Source organism: Lontra canadensis, unplaced genomic scaffold (assembly GCF_010015895.1).
Source record: "Lontra canadensis isolate GAN:19392208 unplaced genomic scaffold, GSC_riverotter_1.0 scaffold25, whole genome shotgun sequence".
Taxonomy (NCBI): domain Eukaryota; kingdom Metazoa; phylum Chordata; class Mammalia; order Carnivora; family Mustelidae; genus Lontra; species Lontra canadensis.
In genome coordinates, this window is record NW_022631019.1 from 20,181,062 (window position 1) to 20,208,573 (window position 27,512).

At 47.5% G+C, this 27,512-nt stretch overlaps 1 protein-coding gene and 1 non-coding gene across 4 annotated transcripts; both read left to right on the plus strand.

Moving 5' to 3' along the window:
* The first annotated feature begins 1,080 nt into the window (after positions 1-1,080).
* On the plus strand, positions 1,081-19,903 carry PPP1R8 (protein phosphatase 1 regulatory subunit 8). Of its 3 annotated transcripts, XM_032863898.1 has the most exons (7): positions 1,085-1,216; positions 3,073-3,133; positions 8,295-8,448; positions 9,756-9,976; positions 11,563-11,707; positions 15,542-15,606; positions 18,445-19,903. In XM_032863898.1, exons 1-7 carry the CDS (start codon positions 1,161-1,163, stop codon positions 18,796-18,798), a joined length of 1,056 nt encoding a protein of 351 aa, XP_032719789.1. In that variant the 5' UTR covers positions 1,085-1,160; the 3' UTR covers positions 18,799-19,903. The 3 variants fall into 3 exon arrangements, with proteins under 3 accessions (XP_032719790.1, XP_032719789.1, XP_032719791.1); XM_032863899.1 differs by lacking the exons at positions 8,295-8,448; positions 9,756-9,976 and having other exon boundaries at positions 1,081-1,216; XM_032863900.1 differs by lacking the exons at positions 1,085-1,216; positions 3,073-3,133; positions 9,756-9,976 and adding an exon at positions 7,375-7,524.
* LOC116871429 lies at positions 4,597-4,762 on the plus strand. The gene has a single exon (XR_004383399.1).
* Positions 19,904-27,512: the final 7,609 nt, after the last annotated feature.

The following is a 27,512-nucleotide window of genomic DNA, read 5'->3' on the forward strand; positions in this document are numbered from 1 at the left end:
AGGGCCTGTTTTAGGCTGAACAATAATTTTGCAGTTGGTTTCTTTAAAAATGGCCAGATAATCCTCTCCTGTTTTCTACAAAAATGAAAAAGTGTCGGGAATCAACTGTGTGCTAATAATAAATGTAATTGTACTAACACCTAAGTAAGAGAGACACTGGTGATTTAAGAGCATGGCCTTTGACATCAGGCAGATTTAGGTTGGAATCCCACTCACTACTTGTTCTAGGGTGAGACTGGGTAACTCAATCTCCGAGTCTCCCCTCAGGAATCATTATACTTATCTCAACAGAGTTGTGAGGATTAAATGAGATGACCCATATAGAACACATACTTGCACAGACAAGTAAGCATTCAATAAAGCCATTACAATCAGAGGCCCTGCTATTTTTTGGTCTCTTTCAGCCCGCCGTAGGCCTAGGGCAGGCCTGAATCCTAACGCTTCCTCGCACTATTTTATTACCATGACCAAAATTTTAAAATCCAAAGGGGCCACAGCTAGACTATTTCATTCATGCACACTTAAGATTTGGACGCCTGCCTTCAAATTGGATCCGCCCCCTGCTGCAGTTTGTCCAGTTTTCATAAACAAACTAGAGGATCCCCTAAAGCAGCCTCCCAGATAATCTACAGAAATCCTCTGACCCAGATTTGGATTAGGAAGGTGATGTAGTAGCATGCATGCGGCTCTGCGGAGAAGGGCCGTTAGAAGAGAAACTGAGCACTCCATGCTCTGAATTCTGCCCTCTAGCTTCTCTCCAGATTGGGGTGGAAAGGCTGATGGCGCAAGCCCAGCACAAGGACAGGGTCCCAAGACTTTAGAGCCCAGCGGCATGTCTGGAAGAGAACACAGGGTAGACCGATACCTCTCCTTACAAGCCTCTTTCCTCAGACACTCCCCGGCCAAGGAAAGCCCTACCCTCCGAGACTCTTCCAAAGACTCTTCCAGAGAAGGCCAGCTGTCTCAAAACACCGAAAAGGAACTTAAAAACCACATCCCAGTCTCCACGGCGGCTAGACACGTCCTACGCGTGCGTAGATGTACGTGCGCGCACCCGCGCGCGTGCGTACGCATGGACTGCTGGGATGCCGCCTCTCCTCTCGGGTCTTCCAGTTTCCCGGCGTGCTTAGGGCCCGCCAAATGGGAGGGGGAGACGCAAGATGGCGGCAGCCGCGAACTCCGGCTCCAGCCTCCCGCTGTTCGACTGCCCGACCTGGTGAGTGGCGGGGCGGCCAGGGCCAGAGTCGCCTGGCCCGGCCCAGCTTGGCTCGGCCTGGCAGGGCGGCTCATTTCTCGCAGCAAGCCGAACGGCTCAGAGACGCTGGAACTGATTGAGGGAGAACTGCCCGTCGGGCCGGGCGGCGTGTGGAGGAACCCGGAGCCTGGAGCCCGGGCCCAGAAACTGAGGAAACCCAGACTTGGGGGGCTCTGAGGTGCTCGCTTAGGCAGTCCCTTGGGCGATCACCCGGTTGCCGGGGCGCTTCGGGGCCTTGGCCCCGAACTTACCTCAACTCCTGACTGAGTGCCTGGTGCTCTTGTGGAGCACCGTACCTGCCCCCCTGCTTTCTGTCCCGAGCGCGCACGAGCCCGCTTCCCGGCCCCAGCCCAAGCTCAGTGCCCCGCATTCCTCTGTCGTTGCTGCATCTCTTCTGCGGTGCTTGTCTGTCTCCCGCAGACTGGAAGCGCCCTGAGGGCAGGGACGGCTCAGACCCACCTCGAAGCCGGCAGGCAGTAGTTGTTGGGATGAACCCCTTTCAACCCTTCCCAAGCTCTTGGGAACAATGGAGTAATTTAATTTGAGCAGGGTACAAGATGAATACATATGAATTGCCTTGCAAGGAGACCCATCCGAGGGAGAAATGTTTCTGCTGTAGCTCATCACAGTTTATGCATTATTTCTCTTTCCCTTTATAGTGAGCTCCTCAAGGGCAAGGGCTGTCTGATTCATCTTCCTGTTCCTAGCTCCTGGGCCTAAGCCAGGCACATAGTAGGAGTTCAGAAAGGATGTTGTGGATATAACATTTAACACTCCTTTCCCTGTTTTCCGTAAAAAATGAGCGTTTGTCCAATACACTGTCTTTCAGCTACGGTAGAGGAGTTGGGGGCAGGATTGTGAGATGACTGTGTTGCATCTTCAGTTAGATGGATGAGGATGCATTGTGTGTGTGCACGTGCAAATGTAGGGGCTCTGGCAAGATTGTTCTTTCTTCAAACTTAAAAGGAGCAAAGACCAGAAGCAAGTGAAAGGGTGGCCGTTTTCTAGGTCCCTCTGCATTTTTGTAGCACCCAGTTGTTTCAGTCTACAAATTGTATGCCTATTTTGGTTCCTTGCTGCACTGATTTGGACCAGGACTTAAAGTTGGACCAGGACTTAAACTTAGAAGAGACTAATTGAGATCACCTACCATTTCCTCAGAGTCTGGTATGCACCAGGCACTGTTTGGTGTTTTGACGTATATGTATCCCCCATGAATGGTGTTAAAAGAAATATAGAGAACAGTTCCTTAAACATGCCTGTTCAAAAGTGACAAACATCTTTTGTATTTATTGGTACCTGGTTTTATGGGCATGCATTTGGATTGCCCTAGCTCCCTATAATTATATACCCCTGATTTGGTCTCAAGAGCTCAGGACAGTGCCCTCTGTTTATTCTGTGATGAGACTAATCTTGATCAGACCCAATCACCAACTGATTTATTCTACCTTTATAGGGTATTAGTGGTAGTGGTAAATCTTAGATTCAAACTCCCAAGTAACCAAACTACCCTAGCTGTAGTACTTGGGCTCTCTGTGCTGCTTTTTCTCTGAGGTTGATACCCAGTGTTAAAATATAGGTTTCTTTGGTGCTGCTCTAAATACAGATCCAGTAAAGTCTGTTTTAGAGCAATTGAATCACTGGGGAAGTGTCAAATGTAGAAAGGAGCTGTAATAACAGTGAAGTAGATGACATTTCTGCTTGAACATGAACTAATTATAGGCTGGTAGAAGGGCTGCATTGTTGAATGGGATGGTGATTGTAAATGGCATTTACAAACTCATCCTGAAAATGCTGTTCTCACTCTTATTTTTCAGGGCAGGTAAACCCCCACCTGGTTTACATCTGGATGTAGTCAAAGGAGACAAGCTAATTGAGGTATGGAAATACTTGTCTTCCTTTTTTTTCTCATCACACTAAACATTTTTGCCAATGACTCACTTTTCCACCCCCTCTCCTGTGCTTTGTTTTCCACCAATGCTACTTTCGTTCATCCTGATTTTTTTTTTCCTATTAAAAGCACATGGTGATATAACACATTCAAACCTGGTATCTCCCACAGACACTCATTTTTTTGTGACTTCTCTCACCTTCCAAATGAAGGGTTTTAATTGATCATAAGCTTATGGGTCCCTATGAAACTGGGCTTGGGGAATTCTGTCTTTCTGAGTACATAGAGTTGTGTGGAAGTTGTAAGATACACAGTAACTGTAGAAGAAAGTGAATGATGTAGATTGCATTTCACTTTTAAGTTCCTTTTATGCTGAAAATTCAAGCCCAAGCCCTTGCTAAGACGATTGCTCAGAAAAGAGAATGGCATGGTGATGAAACTCATTCATTCATTCAAAACATTTATTGAATGCTTACTGTACGCTAGTCATTGTGCTCAGCAGAGGAGGGACTACAATAGTGAACAAAACAAACATGGTAGGAAACACAATCACACAAAAATTACATGACTATAATTGAAATAAGTACTATACCGGAAAAGTTTAGCAGAATTCCAGCTTTTATACAAGTCTTTAGAATGGACACCACATGGAACTTCAAGAGAACATGAATTTTGATTAGCTCTTAGGTTCTGTAAATTTTTTTAATCCTTATGGTGCCATTTACTTACCAAGAAATGGAGATTATGCCCCCTATGACCATGGAGTTGTGAGTCTCCATGTCTTAAGACAATTTTATGTTTGCTTACTTAGGTAGAATTTAGGTTCAAGGCCCCATTATTGGATGTAGTTGGTTTTCTTTGGTGTGTGTAGTAAAGATCAAGATGTTCCGTGGTTAAAAGGCATCTGAGATCTGAAGGAGACCCAGGTGTTTTGCAAAGTATTAAGGCATGATTTGTGATGAATGCTCTTAATTCATCATGCCCTTAGCCAGTCACTGATAGAGGCCTTTTGTGTTGAGTTCTTCTATCTTAGAGGTTACAAAACACCCAGGTTATTCAAGGAAATAATTTAGCTAAAATGTCTGTCTTTTTTACTACAGACTATTCCACAGATGTAAAATATTGTTGCTAAATAGCATGAAGCTGTGAAGACATAAAGGAATTTATTTTCATACTAGAATTTAGTAAATCTTTAGTTGGTAGTAGAAACCATGAGGCATAGCCTTAAAGCTAATAATCACATTCCTTTGTGAAATAATTTATATTTTCAAAGCACTAATTTGTCAAACATCCCTCTGATTACTGGTTTCTAACTGATCATCTTCTCTGTCTTTCAGTGCTCTCAGGTATGCTGAGTTGCCACACAATTGTCAAGTTACAATCCTTAGGCATCACTGTATTGTTTCTGAGGGGAACAGACCTAAGATGTGCTTATTTTTAAGGGTTTAGGTGGCACTTGATACTAACCGGGCTATCTGTATCCTGGCCTTGTGTCAAAGGCTTGTGATGTGTCGTGATAGCTGGGTTTAAGAAGTGCAATATTAAAACAAAAGCCATGAGTCTTTTAAGCCCAGTGTGTAAAGACACACTCTGAGTTATAACTCAGAGGCACAACTGAATAGTGTTACTAGCGATAGCTAGGCAAGAAATTGTGGTGTTAGTTACTATTGAAAGAGCAATGCATTATTTTGTTCAGTTGGTATCATTCAAGAATTAACACATTTCCTTGATTCTAAGACATACTATTACCCCCATATATTTGAACGTTCCTGTAATTGAGATACCCTTTTTTTTTTTTTTTAAAGATTTTATTTGTTTACTTGACAGAGAGAGAGAGGGAAAGAGCACAAGCAGGGGAAACGGCAGGCAGAGGGAGAGGGAGAAGCAGGCTTCACCACTGCACAGGGAGCCCGATGGGGGGCTCAATCCCAGGACCCTGGGATCATGACTGAGCCAAAGGCAAACACTTAACCCACTGAGCCACCCAGGCATCCCTTGAGATACCTTTACTAATGAATGTATATCTTTTTAATTTGGAGACCCTTTCTCCTTCCCCACCCCCACCCCACCAGGTTACCAGGAGATAACCTGGTATCTCCTTCCCCACCTGGAGATACAGGTTAGGTGACCAGACACCTAAATCTGGTCACTGTTACATTAGAACCCAGGAGTGGGTGATCTTACATATTACTTCCTTGAGACCAGCCTATGGGCACTGTAGTTAGCAAATTGAAGTTTTGTGCATACATAATCTGTGTGCATGTAAATATAAACGAAAAATGCTGTGAGATTCAGCCCTCATAGACAGTACCTGGAAAGAGCAAGAAGTTGAAATTTCAAGGATCTCTCAGTTATAAATCAATGTCCTATTTTTAACCTAAACCTTAAAACTTGGTGCTGACGTGGGATGGTTGATTGAGCTGTCAGGCTGTGGTTCAGTCTCAGTGCTCCATAGCGGTATGGACCTTGCACAGGCTCTGCCAGCAGCAGATGGGTGCTGCTGGACAGAGTTTCCCAGAGGTGACCCACATACCTAGACTAGCTTGAACCAATTGAGCCTTAAGAATAAGCTTGGAAGAGACTGGGTAAGTGATGGTTAAAAGAAAAATTAACAGTGTGACCCATAGTACTTGTTCACTTCTTGAAATGTTCCTTGCCTTATGGTGCATTTTTTTGATGTAGGTAGAGTGAAGAAAATAAGAAATGTAGTGGCTAAAAGAGCTTGGACTCTGAAGTAAGATGGACCTGGATCTCTAATCCAGCTTACAAATCAGTAGTATCCCCCCTTATCCATGGTTTTGCTTCCCACCATTTCAGTTACTGGCACAGCTGATCCTCCTGACATGTTGTCAGAGGTCAGTAGTGGCCTGATGCTGTGTCAGTGTCTCTGTCATTCACCTCACTTCATCTCATCACATAGGCATTTTATCAATTCACATCATCACCAGAAGGGTGAGTATAGTACAATAAAATATTCTGAGAGAGTTGCCACATTCACATTCACTTTTATTGCAGTATATTGTTACAGCTGTTCTTTTATTGTTGTTAGTCTCTTACTGTGCCTAATTAATAAATTAAACTTTATCACAGGTATGTACGTATAGGAAAAGACACAGGATGTAAGGTTTGGTGTTATAGGAGGTTTCAGGCATCCGCTGGTGGTCTTGGAACGTGTGCCCTGCAGATAAGGAGGCAACTACTGTGTTTAGTTGCCTGAACTTGAATATGTTAATTACTTTCTTTTGGCTCAACTTCATCATCACAAAAATAAGAATAAAAGTATCTGCCCCCTGCACAGAGTGGTTGTGGAGATGAAGGGACACAGCAGGAAACCTAGCACAGTGCATGGCACCGAAGTGCTGTGCAGTTGCTGCAGTATCCGTGGGGGATATACTTCTGGATTCACAAGGGGAACACTAAAGCACGGGGGAGAATGGTGGCCCACTGTGCGTTCAGTGATACAGCCAGGAAGGAAATCTAAGCCTCTTGGGTCCTACCTGGTACCATACTAACTTGACTATTTCTCTACTCAGCTTCGTGCTATCTTCTCTTGGGGATGTTAGGAGGAGTGTAGTGTGAAATGTGAACTAGAGCCTAAGGAGACCTCGTGTGTAAAGGAAAAACACAAACATTTCCTTGAGCGGTCAAGTTACAGACTTCTGGAACTGGGAGAAGTATAATTCATCCAGAGTCCTTCATCTATAACCACCCAGTCTACAGCCAACCAGCAAAGGCTTTACTGATTCAAGGTTAAAAGAAAGATAAGGATTGGGAGCCTGGCTGGCTCTGTTGGTGGAGCGTGCCACTCTTGATCTCGGGGTCATGAGTTCAAGCCGCACATTGGGTGTAGGGATTACTTAAATAAAGATTAAAAAAAGTAAATAAAAGTAAGAATAATGTGAATGTTCCATAAAGCTAAAATGGGCTCAAACAATGTCCTTTATCCTTATCCTTCCTTCTTATTTGAGGTTGAAATGATCTTCTTTTATAAAATGATTACGATGATACTAATTGGTGACAGTTTTTTTTTAATGTCCTTATTTGGCAAAGCCAAAAGTTAACAGTGCTACATCAGCTCCTACTCTCCTCATAGCTTTTTTTAAATAATAGTTTGCTGGTCTGTGAAATCTCCTTTTATGGTATTGTATTGGGTCATTTTATAGTTTTGGGTTCTTTTTCGTGCCATAGCAGTGTCTACAAACGTTCTAGAGCTCGTCTCTTAGAATTGTTTCAGACAATGGCACATTCTTTACAATATTGGCATTGCAGGTCATTCTCACCTGAGTTCAAATCCCAGCTCTGCTACTTAACCAGCTGGGCCACCTTGGATGAGTGACTTCATCTCTTTCCATCTGTGTTCTTGTCTTTAACAATAGAGGTGATACTTGTTTCACAGAGTTGTTTTGAGAAATAGATGAGCTCATGCTTAAAATGCCTAGCAGTAAATGGTCTGTCAGTCAGTATTAATCCCCATACCCTTCTAACCCAGACCTAGAAAATCTTTGCCCCATGAAGTAGTTCTGTGTTTGGATATAGCAAATACTTATTTAGAGTTAACTTAGAGTAATAATTTTTTTGGCCAATGAAGTTGGATTTAAATACCCGTACCATGGTATGTAATGTAATTGTACTTCCTAAAGAGGGTTCCAAAAATACTCTGGGGCTATGGCAGTACAATTAAAATACCCATAGGTGTTTACACCCCTTTCCTTTCCTCACCAGTTGTTAATATTCATCTGAATGTAGGTTTTCTGAATAGCATTCTCATTACTTTGTAGTCATGCTTTGTACTTCTTGTTTCCTGGTTGACCTAAAACTAAGATCTAGTAAAATCTTAAATTTCCAATGGGTGGAAGACAGCCACTCCCACGGGCTACATTCATCTAAGAGAATTAAGAAAAGTTCTTTTTGTACCAACACAAGATATTTAACCACTGCATTTGGGGAGATTAATTACAATCCACCCCCCAAAAATGCTAGTATATTATTCTGAGCTTTTTATCTTGAAGAATAGTGGGAAGTAATTTTGTTTTCACCGCGGCAAGGAATTTTATCTACTCAAGAGTCTCTGCTTACTAGATTGGAAGAATTTTTGCTGAACCCTGTTGAAACAAGATTTAAGTAATATTTAATTTAATATTTATTTAGAAACTGATTATTGATGAGAAGAAGTATTACTTATTTGGGAGAAACCCTGATTTGTGTGACTTTACCATTGACCACCAGTCTTGCTCTCGGGTCCACGCTGCCTTGGTCTACCACAAGCATCTGAAGAGAGTTTTCCTAATAGATCTCAACAGTAGTAAGTAACTCACATCCCATCCTGTTTCACACATTCCCTTTGGGGCAATGTGCAAATGCTCTTTGGGTTCTTCAGTTTTGAAATCATGTTTTATTGCTCATCAAGGAAGAAGCTTATGTTTGGTTTTTAAATCAGCTCTTTCTTTCTGTGATAGCTCTCATTTTCCTGAAATAATTGATGACTAGAGAGAGAAGAGCGTTTTGGGGAATCATTTCCTGGAATGGCAATAGGTATATACAGAGAACAAAAAAACGTACCCAGGAACCAGGGGCTCTGGGTATTCAGGTATTCATAGGACTGCGATAAAATTGTGGTCTGGTTTAAGCAGAAGCCGTGGAAACTTACGTTAATGTATTAGAGTAGTATTGCAGGACATTAAAAAATACTTATTTGAGCAAAATTTAATTTTTTATAGTGGGTTCTTTATTCCAGCTGCATTTTGCTCTACTAATAATACAATTTTAATTCCATGAGCACAGTCCAAGTAAGATTTTCATCTTTGCCAAAGATAATCCCAGAAACGCACTTGAGACTTAACTGCATGGGGCTCTGAAGTTTGTTCATTTTGCCCACGTATCAATATAGTGTAAAATGTAAAGTCTGCTCCTAGGCTGATCATGTGCTACTCTTTCTTCCCTCCCCTAACACACACACACACACACACACACACACACAAACACCCCAGTGTGCTTATATAATGGCCTTGGAGAGCCTTGTCTTGTAAGTACTTACTTGCAAATTTATCGCATCTTTTCTTTCCATTTTGTAACATGCAGAACGCTGACATGAGAAAACACTGAGTCTCTCCAGTAGAATTTTGGTTTATCTTGGCATACATATTGCACCTGTTTCAGCCAGTGTCCTTTGTTGCCCTGGAAAAACCCCAACATAACTGCTACCAGGCCAGAAGTTCTTACTTTCCTTACACTTGGGGCTGGAGAGGTCAGATCACAGCAGTGCCTGTCTTCTGCCTTGTGGGGCATGGCTGTTGCTGGGTTAGTGCCATGCTTGCTGGACCCAGAATGAAGCCAAACCTATCTGGCAGCAGAGAGCGAGCTGTGGTCTTTGTTCTATGGGGTAACGACAGGTCTGGAGATGTGTAAGAAATCCACTGAAGAGATTCAAGACTCAGTGAAGAGTGTCCTTTTCATTGTGACCCATGACAAGGGATGCAAAGTGGACCCAGTGCTATTTTCATTTTAAAAAGCAAAAATGATGTGCTGGGAGGAGCTACTTGCCCTTCTACAACTCAGATTGGTTTTTGTTTCTGTTTTTCTCTCTTATATTTCTGATTTGGTTATTCCCAGCACACGGCACTTTCTTGGGTCACATTCGGTTGGAACCTCACAAGCCTCAGCAGATTCCCATCGATTCCACTGTCTCGTTTGGCGCATCCACAAGGGCCTACACTCTACGTGAGAAGCCTCAGACACTGCCATCAGCTGTGAAGGGAGATGAGAAGATGGGTGGAGAGGACGATGAGCTCAAGGGCTTACTGGGGCTTCCAGAGGAGGAGACTGAGCTTGATGTAATTCTGCGTCCATCTGTGGTGGTGTTTTGTCTTTGGGGACTCTGGTTTTTGCAGTATGTAGCTGTTCTGTGCAGCTCGAAATGCCAGTGACTTAGCATCAGGAAGTTTTCTTGAGCGCAGTGGTGGGCCTCTGCCATTTTGCCATACAGAGTGGCTAGATAGGATGCACCTGGGACGGCTGCGCCGTGTGGGCTTGGTTCTGTCCAGCTGGACCTTGAGAGGAGTTCCTGTCAGACCTTCATGGTAGTCTGTGCCCCATCACTGGATGTTAGAAGCCGAGGCTGGGAGTTGGACTTTTCTAGAGTTGCCCTGTCCAGTGTAGTAGCTACTAACCACATTTCTGGTCCTCAGTAGTCAACATGAGGCTAGCGACTACCATATTGAATGACAATGATATAGAACATTTCTGTCACTCAGGAAGTTCTGTTAGACAGCATAGGCTTAGAGAGACTGAAGCTTTTGTTCATTTACATTGCTTTTTTTGATATGGTTCAAAAGGCCTAAGAATCTCTGAGTAGAACTAGATTGCTTTTGGTCTTATGGACCTAGCTGCCCCCCAAAGGCCGTGAATTTACAGGATGTGATTTTAAAGTGCTAAAGTTGTCCTTTTCTAGAGGCTAGCCCCAGTGGTTTATGATGTGACTGTTGTCCTTAACATGTCCGTCACTGCACTGGTGTGACTGGTCTATGCACGTAGACCAAATGCCAGCATGTCCTCAACCATCCTCATGCATTTACCTCTTGTTCATCAGGGCAGTTTCCCGGCCCTTAGGAAAAAAAGCACAACAAAAATCTTATCATTTAGAAGTTATTTGTTCTAAAAAAGTAGCCTCGTAGCCGGGCACCTTGCTGAGAGTCACTCTTGCCCATCTCTCCTCCAGGTTGCTTCCCTGCTTCCCTGTCTTTTAAGTTTAGTTAGGTCTGCCCTGGGTGTTCCTTCTCAAGACTTTTGGAGTGTCTCAGACTGCAGTGCAGATTGGAATAAGTCCAGGGAATTGGGAAGAGGCAGGCAGCAGTGCTGAGGCCAAGTTAATCATTGAAATAGATGGGTGGTTATGAATAGAAATGGGGCCATACACAGGGCCGGGTTGCGACATACTATTACTGCCAAATATTAAGTGCTCTGGCCCTGTCCTTCTGAGCTTCAGTGGGGAGCTGCTGGGAAAGATGCTGTCGGTTGCCCTCTCTCATCTCTGTTTCATTACTTTAAGGCAGTTCGTAGAGTTCCTCCCAGTCATGTTCTTTGATTCTCAGCATGAAGACATGATAGTCTTTTCCCCCCAAAACAGAACCTCACCTCAGGGATATTTGCACAGATGACCTGTTCTCAAGTCAAGGTTCTTCACCTCCTTTTACCATCACTGCCCCACTAGTCAGAATGTTCCGTATTTTGTCGAAAGAGGCTTGTTAATAGTAGCAGTCTAAGGCCAGTAATGAGTTTTTTCTGAATACAAAAGAGAAACTTGTTTGCCTGGAGAAGTTAAAATGTTCGCTTCTAAAGCCTTCTTGCCTTTATTTAGCTCTATGTTCTTCAGATTCCCTGTGTACTGACTCTTGTCTGTCTTGTGTGAACCCTGGCCTAGAACCTGACAGAGTTCAACACTGCCCACAACAAGCGGATTTCCACCCTGACCATTGAGGAGGGGAATCTTGACATTCAGAGACCAAAGAGGAAGAGGAAGAACTCGAGGGTGACTTTCAGTGAGGATGATGAGATCATCAACCCAGGTGAGGTGTCTTCCTAGCTTCTTCGGATGACAAAGCTGTGACCTCTGAGAATAGTGTGCACAATGTGTAGGCTGGTTGTAATGTTGATCAACAAGGTGTAGGATAACCAGTGCTATATTAAGGAATGAGAATTCTTACAGGTCACTGATGGTGTGCCCTCCAGCCCTCAAGCATCATGCAGTTGCAGTGTGAGAGAAATAGCGGAAGGGCCTATATAATTCAGTAAACAGAGCCAGGCTCTAATTCCCACCTGATCTAGTAGGTCGGTGTCACAGTGGAGGCTGAAGTAGAGTTGTTTGTTGTGTTTTACCTCAGAGTAGAGCATTACTTTCTTTGTGGAATTCTTAGTGTGAGTGGTAACTCTAAGATTGGAGAGCCTTCTGTTACCACCATTAGGTGCACTAAAGACTTGCTTCTCTGTAAGGAAGTAATGTGTAGAGAGTTTGTACGGCAGTGTCAGCAAGATGAGAGCATCTTGTTTATGGGAAGGCCACCACTTCCAACAGTTTGTTCCATCATTCAACGTCCATTTCTTGGGCTCAAATTGTACGTCAAGTACCTGGTAGGTAGATGACATCGAGCCAGGAGGTATCGTTTGTATAATGAGGATGAATTTGAGATTCTGAAAACCTTGTTAGAAATCAGTCTCAATGGATAGAAACAAGGATCCCAAACTAATAAGTTGCTTTTACTTCCCAAAGGAAATACAGTGAGAATAACTTTCAGGTCCTGCATTTAGGTTCAAAAATACCAGTTATTTCAGTGGAGAGGATCCATCCCAGTGACAGCTCATGAAAAAGATCTAGCGAGTTCAGTTGATTGAATGAGTCATCAGGGGCATCTGGAAACTAAGCAAGTGCTTAGTTCATAGAAGAGTAGGGGACAGTAACCCCACTCATCTGCGTTCTGAGCAGAACTCACCCAGACAGGTTATCAAATGCAAGCACAGCCTCAACCCTCGAACGTGTTGTGTAGTTCTTGAGGGAGGAGGAGATGCAGAGCTGTGGAAGACGTCCCCCAAATGCTGGGAATGGGGGGATCCATGCTTGAGGAGGCACGGCCACCGTAGTTGGATATTGCGGGGCTGACCTTAGGAAGGAAGGAGTAGGCAGACCTAGAGCCAGTGAATAGCAAGTATTTGGCTCAGCATAAAAAGAAACAACAAATCCTTCTTATATTTAGAAGAAGAGTCAAAAAGAACCATATGAGAGATCCAGGCATCTGTTTGGTGTGTGAAGTAGAGGGTAACTATCCAAGCAGTGGGTGCCCAGTGGAAGTGTTCAGGCAGGGGCTGAGTGACCAGTTGGGAAAACTTACTTCTGGGCCCCAGAACCTATTGAATAAGAATTCCTAGGGGTTGGACCTAGAAATTTTATAGTTTTAAAACAAGCTCTTTTTTGTACTGATGAATAGCCAGCAATTTGGGAATCACTGGACTAGTCAGTCTTTTTTTTTTTTTTTTTTTAGATTTTATTTATTTGACAGAGAGATCACAAGCAGGCAGAGAGGCAGGTAGTGAGAGAGGGGGAAGCAGGCTCTCCGCTGAGCAGAGGTCTCAACATGGGGCTCGATCCCAGGACCCTGAGACCACAACCCAAGCCGAAGGCAGAGGCTTAACCCACTGAGCCACCCAGGTGCCCCTGGACTAGTCAGTCTTTTAAATCCCCTTTAGAACTCAGGGTCTGGTCTGCTCTGTTTTTCTCCTTGAAAATTATTGCCCTGGGGGGCACCTGAATGGCTCAGTCAGTTAAGCATCCCATTCTTGGATTTGGCTCAGGTTGTGTTCTCAGGATTGTGGGATCAAGCCCCTTGTTGGGCTCTATGCTGAGCGTGGAGTCTGCTGGAGTTTCTTTCTCTGTCTCTCTGTCTGCCCTTCCCCTCCTGTGTTTATGCTGTCACTCCCTCTTCCTCTCAAATAAATAAATCGTTTTTAAAAATTTTTTTAAAAAGAAGAAATCATTTCCATGGAGTGAAATGTATATTCAGACAGAGCCCAGCATAACAGTTAAGAGGACCTGGGTTTGAAATGGACCTCTTCACTTAGTATAAGCTCTGTGACCTTGACCAAGTGACTTAACATATATCAGCCTCACAGGATTGGTGGGGAGGCTGAATGATTAATCCATGTATAAATACTTTAGATCAGCGCTCGGCACTCAGTAAGCCACTGACAAATGTTAGCCATGATCCCCACTGTCATCAAGCCCTGCTTTTGCATTTTATCCATGCCACCGTTCCTGTGCCAGAGGTAGACGTAGTAGCAGAGAGCTTCGAGGAGCAGAGATCTCATGGAATGGGTGTATCCTCTTTCTTGGAGTGGAGTGGCCAGAGATGAGGAGAGGGTGAGAGGCCCTAGCACTGTTCAGCCAGCACAGCACAGGACGGGGTCCCCCAGAGAGCAAGCCTGCCCCTCTGCAGGCCTGTTGCACATGTGGGGCGCATACCCCATGAGCCAGCCCAAGCTGCTCTTCTGCTTCATGTCGCTTGCCTTGCTGAAGGGATGGTTGGAACAGGGCTCCCATGGGGATGAGGAAAAAGGTAAGGAAGAATGCTTTTCTTAGAAACCTTGTCTCTTTCCTAATGAGCCTGGGTATCTTTCCTTCTTTCCTCTATATAGAAGTCATTCATTTGTTCATTCACTGAGCAGACTGGTTGTGAACGCAGTTTCAGGGTCTCTTGTTTGGAGGCATCGTGATATGTGAAAAACCAGACTTATTAAATAAACCAGGGATTAATTACTCAAATACTGAATCTTTGTTCAAAGGGATTCATAGGAGTGTTTTCTTTGAATAGCAGACACCCTCTTTGCATTTAAAATAAGCTGTACAGCCCCTATTAGGGAAACAGTTCCTTTCCCACCCATATATTAAGACAGAGGGCGCATGGAGTTATTTTTTCAGTAATGATAGTAAGTCTGCCCGCCTTTTTCTACACCCTCAGCCTTTGGTGAGAAAGGTCCTGTTCATCCAAGGTGATCCAGGCCAGTTGTCCCCTGTGTGCTCCAGGAACGCTATCTTGCACCCCTCCGTTATGTTGTAGCCTATGTTTTTCAGCTGTGAACTTCTTAAAGGCAGGACAGTATCTTGCTCTTTATTTCTATGCTTGATGTCCAGTAAATGAGGCATGAGAGAGTTACTGCAGGCATGTCCCTTCCTTGGTCTTAGCACTTTCTTCCTGCAGTGAATGAGGCTAGAGCCAGTAGTGTGTGTGTACCCAGTGAAAAGGGGGCTGTTCTCCACCCTGCCTGAACACTTGGGCTTCAGCTCCTTTAGTAAGTCTTGATTGTATACAGTTGTTCAGGTCACAAGGCCGGGTTAACTTGGAAGCCCTGAGCCTGAATCCTATTTCTGGTGTTTGCTAAGAGCAGGCACTGGCAAGGTATATGGTGTGTGATCCCTTCCCCTGTGTCACGTGTCATTGTGTTATCACTAGCATGGGATTGACAAAATCTGCTCTTTGGTTTCTCCCTTCAAAGAGGGATGTATATGGAATGGAAAAGAATTTGGGAAAGGCAGTACAGCGCAGTGGTCCAGAGCCCAGGCCGATTTCTGGCCACTTGGGCGCGAACCCTGGTCCCTCCACTCCCCAGCAGGGTGACTGGACCAGGCACTTCACCCCTGCAGGCCCAAGCATGTCTGTTAGGTGCTAACTGGTAGTGCCACCTCGTAGGGTTGTGAGGGTTTAACACAGTGCCAGCACTGAGTAAGCACTTGAAGTGTTCACTGTGTTTTACTGTTTTGATACGAGTTAAGATTACTTTGTTTGCAGTGGGTCCTGTTCCCTTAATCTTTCCAGCAGAGCATCACACTAACCCAGTCTTGTTATCTTTTGCAGAGGATGTGGATCCCTCAGTCGGTCGCTTCCGGAACATGGTGCAGACTGCAGTGGTCCCAGTCAAGGTAGGAAGCATGTTGTAACAGTATTTGAAATGCCATACAGTCTGGTTTAAAAACCCACTCTTTTATGTATAGGTAAGTGTTCATTGTGTGCTTAATTTTAAAAAAACACATTCTTTGCTTTTCTTCATGTGGAAATACTTTCATTCCACCTGAATCTAGGGGATCCTGGAGTGCTATAGAAAGACTGCAGGTGACTGGCCAGTTTGATGCTGCGTGTAAATTGTGGTACACTGGGAATCTGTAAATTTACCTCCCAGCAGGGTGCAAAGAGACCCACTTTTCTTTAGCCTTGCCCTCTGACTCCCAAGTAAGCTAATCGGTGAGGAAGAGGTATTGTTGCATTTCTGCATGGCCTCTCCAGCTTTGGCCGTGCCTTTGTTTTGTGATTGGGAATGGTGTGGGTAGGAAAGACAGCCCAGATGTGGATTAGGCTGAAAGGTCGGATATGTTGAAGAGCCAGGAGATAGAAGTTACAGAGATGGTCTCATTGCTCAACACATGGAGGAACTATGTGACTGCTCAGACTGTCCAAAGGGAGCAGATGGCCCCTTGAAGTAGTGAGATGTTAGAGATGTTCAAGAAGTGATTGGAAGATGGTCGGAGGTGTGATAGAAAGTTTTATTTTAAAAAGTTTTATTTAAAAAAAGTCTTTAGGGGCGACTGGATGGCCCAGGTGGTTAAGCATCTGCCTTCGGCTCAGGTCATGATCCCAGGGTCCAGGGATTGAGACCCACATTGGGTCTCTGCTTATAGAGAGTCTGCTTCTCCTTCTCCCATTCCCTCTGCTTGTGCTTGCACTTTCTCTTGCTCTCTCTCAAATAAAATCTTTTTTTAAAAAAGATCTTTCGGGGCGCCTGGGTGGCTCAGTCAGTTCTAAGTGTCCAGCTCTTGATCTCAGCTCAGGTCTTGATCTCACGATTGGTTGTGAGTTCAAGCCCTGAGTTGGTTCCATGGTGGGTGTGGAGCCTGCTTTTATGTATGTATGTATGTATGTATTTATTTATAAATAAAAGATTTTATTTATTTATTTGACAGAGATCACAAGCAGCCAGAGAGGCAGGCAGAGAGAGAGAGGGGGAAGCAGGCTCCCTGCTGAGCAGAGAGCCCGATGCGGGGCTCGATCCCAGGACCCTGGGATCATGACCTGAGCCGAAGGCAGAGGCTTAACCCACTGAGCCACCCAGGCGCCCCTGGAGCCCACTTTAAAAAAAAAAAAAAAGTCTTGGGGCACCTAGGTGGCTTAGTTGGTTGGGTGTCTGCCTTTGGCTCAGGTCATGATCCCAGGGTCCTGGCTGAGTGGGGAATCTGCATCTCCCTATCCCTTCGCTGCTCCCCCTCCTTGTGCACACACACTCTCTCTTTCTCTGTCTCTCTCTCGGTGTCAAATAAATAAAATCTTTAAAAAATAAAAAAATCTTCAGACTGCAATAGACTATATGATTACCTATGTCAGGTTTTTGGTTAGTCTTTTTTAATCCAAAAGGGGTAGAGGGTTGAGGGGGATCTTTCGTGAATGTTCATAAATGTGAAAAAGTCCTAGAGGGAATGTTTCTCTGCATCTCTGTAGCATTTATGTCACATTTCTCCTAGAGCTCTCTTCTCTCTTTTTGCTTCTTCCTTTGGAATGTTCTCTTATCATTCCAGTATAAAACCAGGGTCTCCTGGGTCTCCTGGGTGGCTCAGTGGGTTAGGCCTCTGCCTTCGGCCCAGGTCATGATCTCAGGGTCCTGGGATCGAGCCCCGCATCGGGCTCTCTGCTCAGCGGGGAGCCTGCTTCCCCCTCTCTCTCTGCCTGCCTCTCTGCCTACTTGTGGGCTCTCTCTCTCACTGTCCAATAAAAGTAAATTAAAAAAAAAAAAAAAACGGGCTCCTGGGTGGCTCATTTGGTTAAGAGTACTCTTGACTGTGGATCAGGTCATGATCTTAGGGCTGTGGAATTGAGCCCTGCGTCCGGCTCCGTGCAGGCATGGAGCCTGCTTAAGATTCCTTCTCTCCCTGTACCCCTCCCCCGCTAAGAAAAAAATACAAAACCAGCAAGGGGCACCTGGCTGACTCAGTCAGTAGAGTATGTGACTCAATCTTGGGGTTGTGAGTTTTGAGCCCCACTTTGGATGTAGAGATTACTTTAAAAAAAAGGCGTAAAACCAGCAGATATTTTTACTTCTTTGTCAGTTTTATTATAATTTACATACAATAAAATACACACATTTTAAGTGTATAGTTTGAGTTTTGACAAATGTGTGCACATGGGTAGCCACCATTATTCTAATTATATAGATTAGAAACCCCAGAAAGTTCCCCCATGTCCCCCTTGCTGTCAGTTTCCCCCACTCCCAGTCCCAGGCATGCAGTAGACTACTTTCCATCACTACAGATTTGTTTTGCTCTCAGAGTAATGTTCAAAAATCGGGCTGTCAGTATGAAGATACTAGCTTTTTACTTAAATTCTTATTAACACCTAATAACACCTCTGCTTCCTAAAAGGGTATTTTAACATCAAAAGAGAGGAAGGCTATGACTATAGGACAAAGAGTAGTCACTTAAACTGGATAGGTTTGCTTTATGAAAAGCTCACACATTGTCTTCATTTTTCTCAGCGTGATGTAGGATGATGAACCCTTTGTGGGCAGTGGTGTTTGGGAGCCATCGTGTTAGACAATGACCGCCTGGTCTCTTCAAATCCTGAGACTTTAGGACAGTAAAATAGGTTGTCTGGGAAACAAAACAAGCTAGAGGGTTGGGGGCCTTCTCCCTGTTTTCTAGGGCTGGAATAGAAAAGGCTAACTAACACCCTCTTGTGCCTCACCTCTCGCTTCCTCTGTTCCTTATGAACCACAGAAGAAGCGGGTGGAAGGCCCTGGCTCCCTGGGCCTGGAGGAGTCGGGGAGCAGGCGCATGCAGAACTTTGCCTTCAGTGGAGGACTGTACGGGGGCCTGCCTCCCACGCACAGTGAAGCCGGCTCCCAGCCACACGGCATCCACGGGACAGCACTCATCGGGGGCTTGCCCATGCCGTACCCGAACCTCGCCCCTGACGTGGACTTGACTCCCGTCGTGCCGTCAGCAGTGAACATGAACCCTGCACCCAACCCTGCGGTCTATAACCCCGAAGCCGTCAACGAACCCAAGAAGAAGAAATACGCAAAAGAGGCTTGGCCGGGCAAGAAGCCCACACCTTCCTTACTGATTTGATATTTTTGGTCATGGAGAAGGGTGGGATTGGGTGGGAATTGGGTGGAAGGGTGAGGGGGGAGCTAATGAACTAGGGAGAAAACTTTCCATGTGTGCGGTCTCGTCTTTCAGAATGTCTCCTGGGGCCCTAACCATGTACTATTAAAGCTGGGGAGTAGCCCATAAAGACCTGTCTTCAGAACACTTCGAGTGTAGAGCAGTGTTTCATATTTCCTGCCAAGTAGGCTGCCCTGGCTCTTTCCCAGGCCTTCCATGACCTCCTTTTTCTGTTCTCCCTCGTTTTAGGGTCATTTTGATTTAAAAGTCCTGTACCCTGAGGGGAGATTCCAGGCCTTTGGGTGGGATCTCGAGCCATGGCGCTGGGAGCGGCATCAGCAGCCTGTGGGTCCAGCAGCCTGATTTCTGTTGACTTTCCTTGCAAGTCCCAGATAACGAAGGGGTTACCATGGATTCCAGGTCGATCAGAAGGGGGTTTAGAATTCTTCGGTTAAGCTAAGGTTTCAACTCAGAAATGTTTGCCTAGGTCACTGGTTTTGAGGTCCAATAGTTAGGCTTTTTTCGCTTTTGTCCTTTCTGTTGGAATGAGAACATTCTGATTTTCCTTCATCTGTGACCAGTGCCATAGACACGGATGGGTAGTTAAACTTACAGTATTGTTGGAACTTTACCTGTTTCTCTCATCACACCTGAGTGAGTACTCTACTTCCTGAAGTTTCTCGTTTGATTCCAGAGTACTGTCCTCCACTCGCTAAAGCCTTGCTTTCCTTTTCAAGTGTGTTGTGAAGGTAATTTTTTAAGGATATGACCAGTCAGAGCAGCAATTCCATTAAAAAGGAAAAGATTACTTTGCAAATAACTGATGTCTTTAAGAGGACATTTTTAAATGTTGGTTCAGCGGCTCTCCCCTCCTTCACTGAGAGCTCTCATAACCCAGAGCTCCAGGACTGGGCCCAGCTAACAAACCTAGGAGACGAAGGTAGCAAACAGTGATACGAGCTTTGTACAGAGATTTGTACATTTGTGTAATAGGCCTTTTCACGCTTTATGTGTAGCTTTTTACCTGTAACCTTTATTACATTGTAAATTAAACGTACCTTTTGTCATTCGTGCCGGCTGTGACTGGGTCGCCGATGGAATTCTGGAATTCTGGCTGCTGTTGGAGCAGCAGAGGATGGGCTTGGGAAGCACTGCTCTGGCCCTGTTTTATGACCATAGATAAAGATGCCCCCTGCCGAGATTCTCATTAGAGATTCCAGTTCCCTGACTGGAGCCTCACTGAGTAAAGTGGGGTAAGAGGTGCCTGCTGCCCTTCTTCGGGAGGCAGAATTGCGTGACAGACGCGGGGAGACCTGGCCTCAGGCCACCGGTGCGTGGTAGGCACTGCTCCAGCCTGGCTGCCCGTGCTCTGGCTCCAGCCGCTCGCCTGGGGAGGAGGTCTGTACCCGCGACCTCAGATGTGGGGAGTGACTTTGCTAAAGATGCCTAGTGGCTGCCAGATCCCTTGGGTTGAGAGTGCAGACTGGGGGCGGGAGTGTGGAGGAAGAGGGATCGGTAAGATCCCAGCTGTGTAAGAAGCTGACTTCTTGGCTGGCTTCTGTAAAACTGAGGGTCCTCGTCTTAGAAGGGCGCCTTCACCTCTAGTGAAGGTGACCGTCCGTGCTGGTCACAGCCCCTCACCAAGCCCCTGTCTACCCTGCCCACCATTCACAACAAGTCATTTCATTTCCATAGCCCTAAGGAGGGGCCTGTTTTTATCCCCACTTTACAGGTGAGAAAAGAGAAAAGACAAACCTCCCCCTGATCCCACTGTAGCGAAACTGCAGCCTGAATCCAGAGCTCGAGCAAGGGCTTCCACAGCCTCCAGGGCGAAGGTGGTGGATGTGCTGGGCAGCCTGCAGCTCGGTTGGGGGCTAGGTTGATTAAGAAGTTTAAAAAAAAAACAGTTCCCAAACTGGACAACTCACTGGAAGTTACATTAAAGGGTTTAGATGTAGTTGAGATGATAAAGTAAACCCTTGCTGGTTTCAGAATTTTAGTTGGGGGTTGGGGATGGCAGTGTCGTCTCAGAGAAGGCTCAGCAGAGAATAGCCAAGCCTGCCGAGATACTGTAAGGGTCCGTTTGACTGCAGTGGAAGCAGGACCGGCTTAATCCGGTAGTTCCTGCCATAAGGAGGTGTGTGTGTGGAGAAACTGGCCCCTCCGCACCATGCTTCTGAGTCATTCCAGTCATGTCCTAGCACTTCTCAGAGATGAGCACCACGGAAAGGGGCTCAGTTGCCTCCCACCCTTAATGTGGCTCTAGATGGGCCACAGGTGCCTAAGCCCCTCCTGTTCCCCACCAGGATCTGCAGATGGTTGTCGCTCTAGTGAGCGTGACTCTTCGGAGGAACACAGCGCCTCCCCCGCCTGGGACACACACCCACTCCAAGAGAAGCAGGTTTCCATGGAGTCCCGTGTCCACTCATGGACCATCAGCTAAGGAGGGAGGGAATGACCGTTGTTCCCTTCCCCAGGACGGGAGAGGGTGGTGAACCCCACAGAGAAGGATACCTGTTGACAGGAAGCGGCCCATTCCCCAGGTGTTCCTGGCTCAGGATCAGCTGTTTGGTGACAGCTTGCCAAAAATAAGCCCATTATCTGCAAATCATAGAATTCTAGAGTCCGAAGGACTTAGGAGATCCTGTCTGGATCCTTCATTTTGCTTGTGAGCAAACCATGGCAGTGGGGACCCACTTCTTTCAACTCGTAGGGATGGAAATGTGCGAGCTGGGCACACAGAAGTGCACCACCCCGCCTGCAAGAGGCGGTCACCTGCTGAGTGCTTTAGTGGAATGAGGACTGACAGGGTGAGGACTGCACAGATGGGGGGGGGGATGTCAGGGAGGCCTCTAGGGAGATGACATTGGAGCAGAGCACTAAAGAAAAGTAGGGAATTGCCATAAGGAGGAGTGTGTATTCAAGCTTCTCCAGGCAGAGGAACCAGAAGGACATGGGAATGACCCATAGTGGGAGGAGGGAATCGTAGTGGGAGGAGGGAATCGGAAAGGCAGAGGCCAGATCCCACCCTGTAAGCTTTCCCCGGGGGAATTGGAAGGTTTTGCGTTACCACGAGAACACAAAAGGTGTTTTTCCTCCTTACTTTAAAAAAGAAGAGGAAGAAAGGGAAGGGTTAGTAGAGACATGCTCATATAGAAATACTAGAAAATCCAGAGCTTAGGCATCTCGCCCCATGCCACCTAGAGTCACGGAGGCTTCCTTGGGTGGGGGGGGGGATTTCAGGAATCAAATGATAGAAATGGCTGTCCTGACCGCAGGTGAGTCTCCCTGAAGCCAGTTCTAACACTCCTTCTCTCACAGTTTAGCAAACCTAGAAGTAAGTCTACCTGTGGAAAGAATAAGGGAGAGAAAGTTTCCAGTAATTCTGTCTTCGGATGGGAGATGGGCCTCAGGCGAGAGGGTCCTGGAACGCTTCAGAGGGGCGACCTTTGATCTTATCTTTTCCCCTTTCCTTTCCTTTCCTTTCCTTTCCTTTCCTTTCCTTTCCTTTCCTTTCCTTTCCTTTCTTTCCTTTTCTTTTTTTCTTTTCTTTTCTTCTCTTTTCTCTTCTTTTTTTTTTTTAAATGTTTTTTCAAGTGGCAGAGGGAGGGTACGCAGGAGGAGAGGGGTCAGGTGGATTAAAGTCCCCGGCATATGATGAGGGTGGCAGGAAGGCTCTGGAGTGCTCACCTACTGAGCATTGTCTGTCCCCCTGGATTCGGAAACCATTGTCCCCCTGGATTCGGAGGCAACCCTCTCTGAACCCCGGAGGAGGCGCAGTTCCGAACTCGGCCAGCAGGCGGGGCCCCGCTCCCATTCTTGGAGCCGCTGTGGTTCCAGCGTGACCTCCCAGGGCTGTGGGGTCGGAGAAGCCAAGAGGAAGGAGACCGGTCTGGCTCCTGGTCGCGCGCACCCTTCCCGCACTTCGTGTATGTTATTCCCCTTCATTCTCTGAGAGGAAGCCAGGAGAGCCCCATTTCACAGCCGGGAACTCGAGCCTCTGGGAGAGTCACACGCTGGCAAGTGGTAGAGCAGGGATTCAAGCCTGGGCCTGGTGTTTTGGACTCTGAAGGGCACAAGGAAGCTCCTGACCTGGGTTGCTGCCCTGTCCGGGCAGGTGGTGTGTGTGAGAGACTGGAGCTTGGGCCTGGGCCCTTTCTAATTTTTCTCCCTCTCGATGTCCTACTGTGGCCAGGACACGGGGGTTCAAGAGCATCCAGCTCCGGGGCCCCCAAACAGACCAGATTCGGCCACTCACCACTGACAAAATCCAAAAGCAGAGGGACGAGCGGTGGCAGAACAAGAAAGGCATTTATTGGGGCTCCAGGGTGGCTCAGTGGCTTGAGCTGCTGCCTTCCACTCTGGTCCTGGGATCAAGCCCCACATCAGGGTCTCTGCTCAGCAGGGAGTCTGCTTCTCTCTCTCATGTTCCCTCTGTGCTCGCTCTCTCTCTCTTTCTCTCTCAAATAAATAAATAAAATCTTTAGGAAGGGGGGGGTTATTCAGTGAGGCGACACCGGAAATACAGGGGACTAGTGTCCCAAAGACTTTCTCCCAAGTGCCAAAGTGCCAGGCTTATATTAGGAGAATGTGGGACTGGGGCCAGTGGGTCCAAGCAGGGGGACAGTGAAGGTCAGTCAGGTCCACCATTGTCTTGGGGTCACAGGGTCTTGCTGGCTCAGGGCTGTCCTTATTGCTTGAGGGGTAGTTCCGGTTCCCTCAGGCTAGGCTTTGCCTGCTCAGTCTTTCACCTGAGTTAAGAGATAAGCTAAAGGGGCGCCTGGATGGTTCAGTGGGTTAAAGCCTCTGCCTTCGGTTCAGGTCATGATCCCAGAGTCCTGGGATGGAGCCCCGCATCGGGCTCTCTGCTCAGCAGGGAGCCTGCCTCCTCCTCTCTCTCTGCCTGCCTCTCTGCCTACTTGTGATCTCTGTCTGTCAAATAAATAAATAAAATCTTAAAAAAAAAAAAAAAGAGGTAAGCTGGAAGGAACTTAGAAAGTTTGGGGTCAAAATGGAGGTAACACGAGGCCTCTTTACTCCTTCTGTCTCCATCTCTGGTGTCTTCTTCCAGCTGGGCTCTCTCTACCCCTAGGCCAGGGGGACCGAACCACACACACTATCGCACCTTAGCCAGGGGACAAGGTTACTCATCACCTATAAGCAGATGAGCAGAGCAGCCGTGCAAGGAACTCTCAGGAGAGAGCCTCTGCTGCCCAGGTCTCCCAGCCCGCCATTGCCTCCGCCTTCCTGCACCAGCCACGCCGTCATCCGGGTACCAGAGCCTGTCTGCCCTCCCTGCAGCTATGCCCTCCTACTGACGGTCAAGCCTGCCCTCTCCTGGGCCCATTACTGAGCACTCAAGCTCAGACCACTCTAGACCTTCTCTTGATTCCCTTTCCCCACCAGCTACCTCAGCTTCCTTCCCTTTCTCTGCTGGGCTTTGCTGTCCACCTCCTGGAAAGAATGATCTTCTCTTGCTGCATCAGCTTTCTCTCTTCCACTCCCTCCTGCATCCACTCCTGGCAGGCTTTAGCCCCAACACTCCATCAGAATCTCACCTGCTTATATACCCTGGTCAGTCACGTCACAATCACTGCTCCTCCTAGAATACTCCAGAAGCTGCCCCTTACCTCCAGAGGAAGACCCAATCTTTCCACTGCAACTCTGGCCCTACTCCGCCCCCGCCCCCAATATCTCTCAGCTTTCCTACCTCTCCCCGCCTTGCTGACACTGATGTGGCCACCCTGGGGGGTGCTTGCGGGTCCCCCAACCCTACCCCTGTGGCTAGGACTCTTCCCCAGATGTCAGCATGGCCCCCTCCCTCACTGCCTTCAAGTTGTGAAAGAGGAAAGCAGGCCTTGTCCTCTAGGAGCTGGCCTGGCACTCACCGCTGGGCCTTGGTGTTCTCTTATCGAACAGTTTCACAGCACATCGACATCAGAAAAAGCCCCGCTCTGTCGATGATGAACACAAACAGGACCACTCTGTAACCAGGTCTGAACACAGACAAAACATGAACATAGCCCAGACACAAAAAGGACCACCATCTTTATGATGGGTTGACTTGTGGTTCCAAAAGGTGTGTCCACCCAGAACCTCAGAATGTGACCTTCTTCGGAAAAAGAGTCTTTGCCATGTAATTAAAGGATAAGGTAGGGATCTTGAAATGAGATCACCTGGATTAGAATGAGCACTGAATCCAATGACAAATGTCCTTCTAAGGAACAGAAGGGAGGAGAGACACACAGAGGGGGAGGCACGCAAGGATGGTACAGAGATTGGTATGACGTGTCTACAAGGCAAGGAATACCAGGGATTGCCAGCAGCCCCCAGAAGCCAGGAGCGAGGCATGGGACAGGTTCTCTCCCAGAGCCTCCAGAAGAAACCAACCCTGCCAATACCTTGATATGCCCTTCCAGCCTCCGGTCTCCAGGCCTGGGAATGGCCACATTAGTGCCACCATAAGCCATCCAGCGTGTGTGATTTGTTACAGCAAACCCTGGAAAGGAACGCACTCTCCTATGCCGGCTCCTAGGAGAGGGTGTTGCTTCTTACCAAAGACAGCTGTGGCCTTGGCCGGGTTTCCCGTCCTTCTAGATAGAGTTTATTAGGATCCCCAGGAGTGGAATTGGCCTGGTTTCCTGAAAGCATCCAATCTAGAGTCAAGCCCTGCTTCCATCAGCGCCCCCAAATCCCCTACCCCAAGCTCAAATCCTACAGCAATGCCTTCCTAACCCTCCCTCACTGAGTCACCTGTAATCCCCGTGGAACCTGCAGTCCCTTGCTCCCGAGTCATAAATCCAACTTGCTAACTGTCCTGTGTTCCCAACCTTCTGTGGCTGGAGGGCACTGAATAAGTCTTCACCCAAATGCCGGCCCACCTCCCTCTCTCCTACCCCCTCCCCTTCTCCGTTTCCCCCTGCCTCTCCCCACCTTGTCCCACACTAGGTCACCTTAGTGACTTTCTCTGTGCTGTTTGTGGTCTGTCTCCCCCAACTCCCCATCTGAATGTGAACTCCACCACGGGGCAGGGATTGTTTGTCCATTTTGTTCCTGGACCTATTCAAAATGGCGAGAACCCAGCCCTCCCTGGGCTCTCGGGGTAAGACTTGTTGAGTGAGGGAATGGGAGCCGGGCCAGGAGCGAGCCCACGGAGCTGCTAACCAGCCTGGCCATCGAGAAAGCTTCCCTGGAAGGGCCCGGAGGGGCCGGGACTGGATGAGTAAACAGACATGATCCAGGCATGAGAGTGGGCTTTATGAGAATGTTCTGGCACGTGTGAGAAGCCTGGGGAGGCAAGGGGTTACTTCAAGATTGGAGGAGAATGAGCACCTCAAGGTGGCTGAAGAGGAGATTCTGGAAAAATCAAGCTAAGAGACGAGGCTGAGAGCTGTCAGAGGCCGGGACGTGAGAGGCCAGGTCATGGGGCAGCGGACTGTGCTGGGGAGCAAGTGAGCTTGGGAAGGCCAAGGGCGTGCCTGCTGGAGGGTGAAATGCCCTTAGCTAGGTCACTGGCAGCTGGAGAGAAGGGGCAGGGTCTGGGGAGAAGGGAGAAAGCCCAGGGTGAATCCTGGGTGTCTGGTTTGGGCATCTGGGGGTACGGGTCCCATTCACCACGGAGGAGAACACACGTCTGGAGTTCAAGGTTGGACTGGAGACCAGGCTTGGCAGATGACACTGAAGGCACAGAGGGGGATTCCGAAGACTTCTACCAGAGAAGCCATAGCGGGAAGGGCTTCTGGAAAGGGCGGAGGGAGGCCTACTTCTCCCTCCTTTCTGTCTGGGGCTCGGGGTCACTTGCTGGGACAGAGGGCTCCTGTCTCTGTTAATGAGTAATTCGCTGCTTCAAGCTTCTTTCCGCTTCTTTCGAAAGTGGGGGGTAGAGTGGGGGGGATGGGGGGGATAGTAGGGGTGGGAGGTTCTGCGATGCACCACCCCAGACAGAGGCAGCAGTGGCCACTCTGGAACCAAAGCCCCACCTGGAGGTGGAGAGAGTGCTCTGGCCCTGGGACTCGGGCCCTGTTGTTCTGGGAAAGCACATTACCGGGGCTGAAGTGGGCAGTCACCAGAGGAAGTCCAGCCACCATCGGCAGTCCACAGGCAGCAGGGCTGGGGGCGAGCCTGGCACAGGCTGGCACGGTCCCTCCTCGTTCCAATGGCCCCAGCCGCCAGCTCCCCCGCATCCCCCACCTGAGCCGGAGGCAGCCCTACCCAGGTGGGAAAGGGCGAGTGCTCTAACCCAGAGCCCATGGGCTCCATCTCCCGCCACCATGCTGCCTCCTAAATGACTTTCTGGTCTGCCTCCTGCCCCCTCGCCTGCCAGGCCTGGTGGGTCCTTCCCCCTGCCCTCTGAGCCCAGCAACAGCCTCCTCAGAGCTGTCCCTGCTTTCCACGCCCTCTTGCTCACCTCCACCACAATCTTGCTAAAGTGCAATTCACCTCATTCAGTGAATCAGAGACTCATTCCCAAAACCTTTGGGTTAAAGGCCAAACTCCTTTCTGGAGCTTTGCAGGACCTGTTCCTACCAGAAAACTTCTTTTCAGTTCCTCAGTGTGTATCCTTCCTGTTGCCCTCCCCCTTGATCTCTCTCACTCAGTCTCCACCTCCCATCACTTCCTCTGGGCAGCCTTCTCTGGTCCCGGGGTGCGGAAGGGTCTGCTTGTGTAACCCATACCGG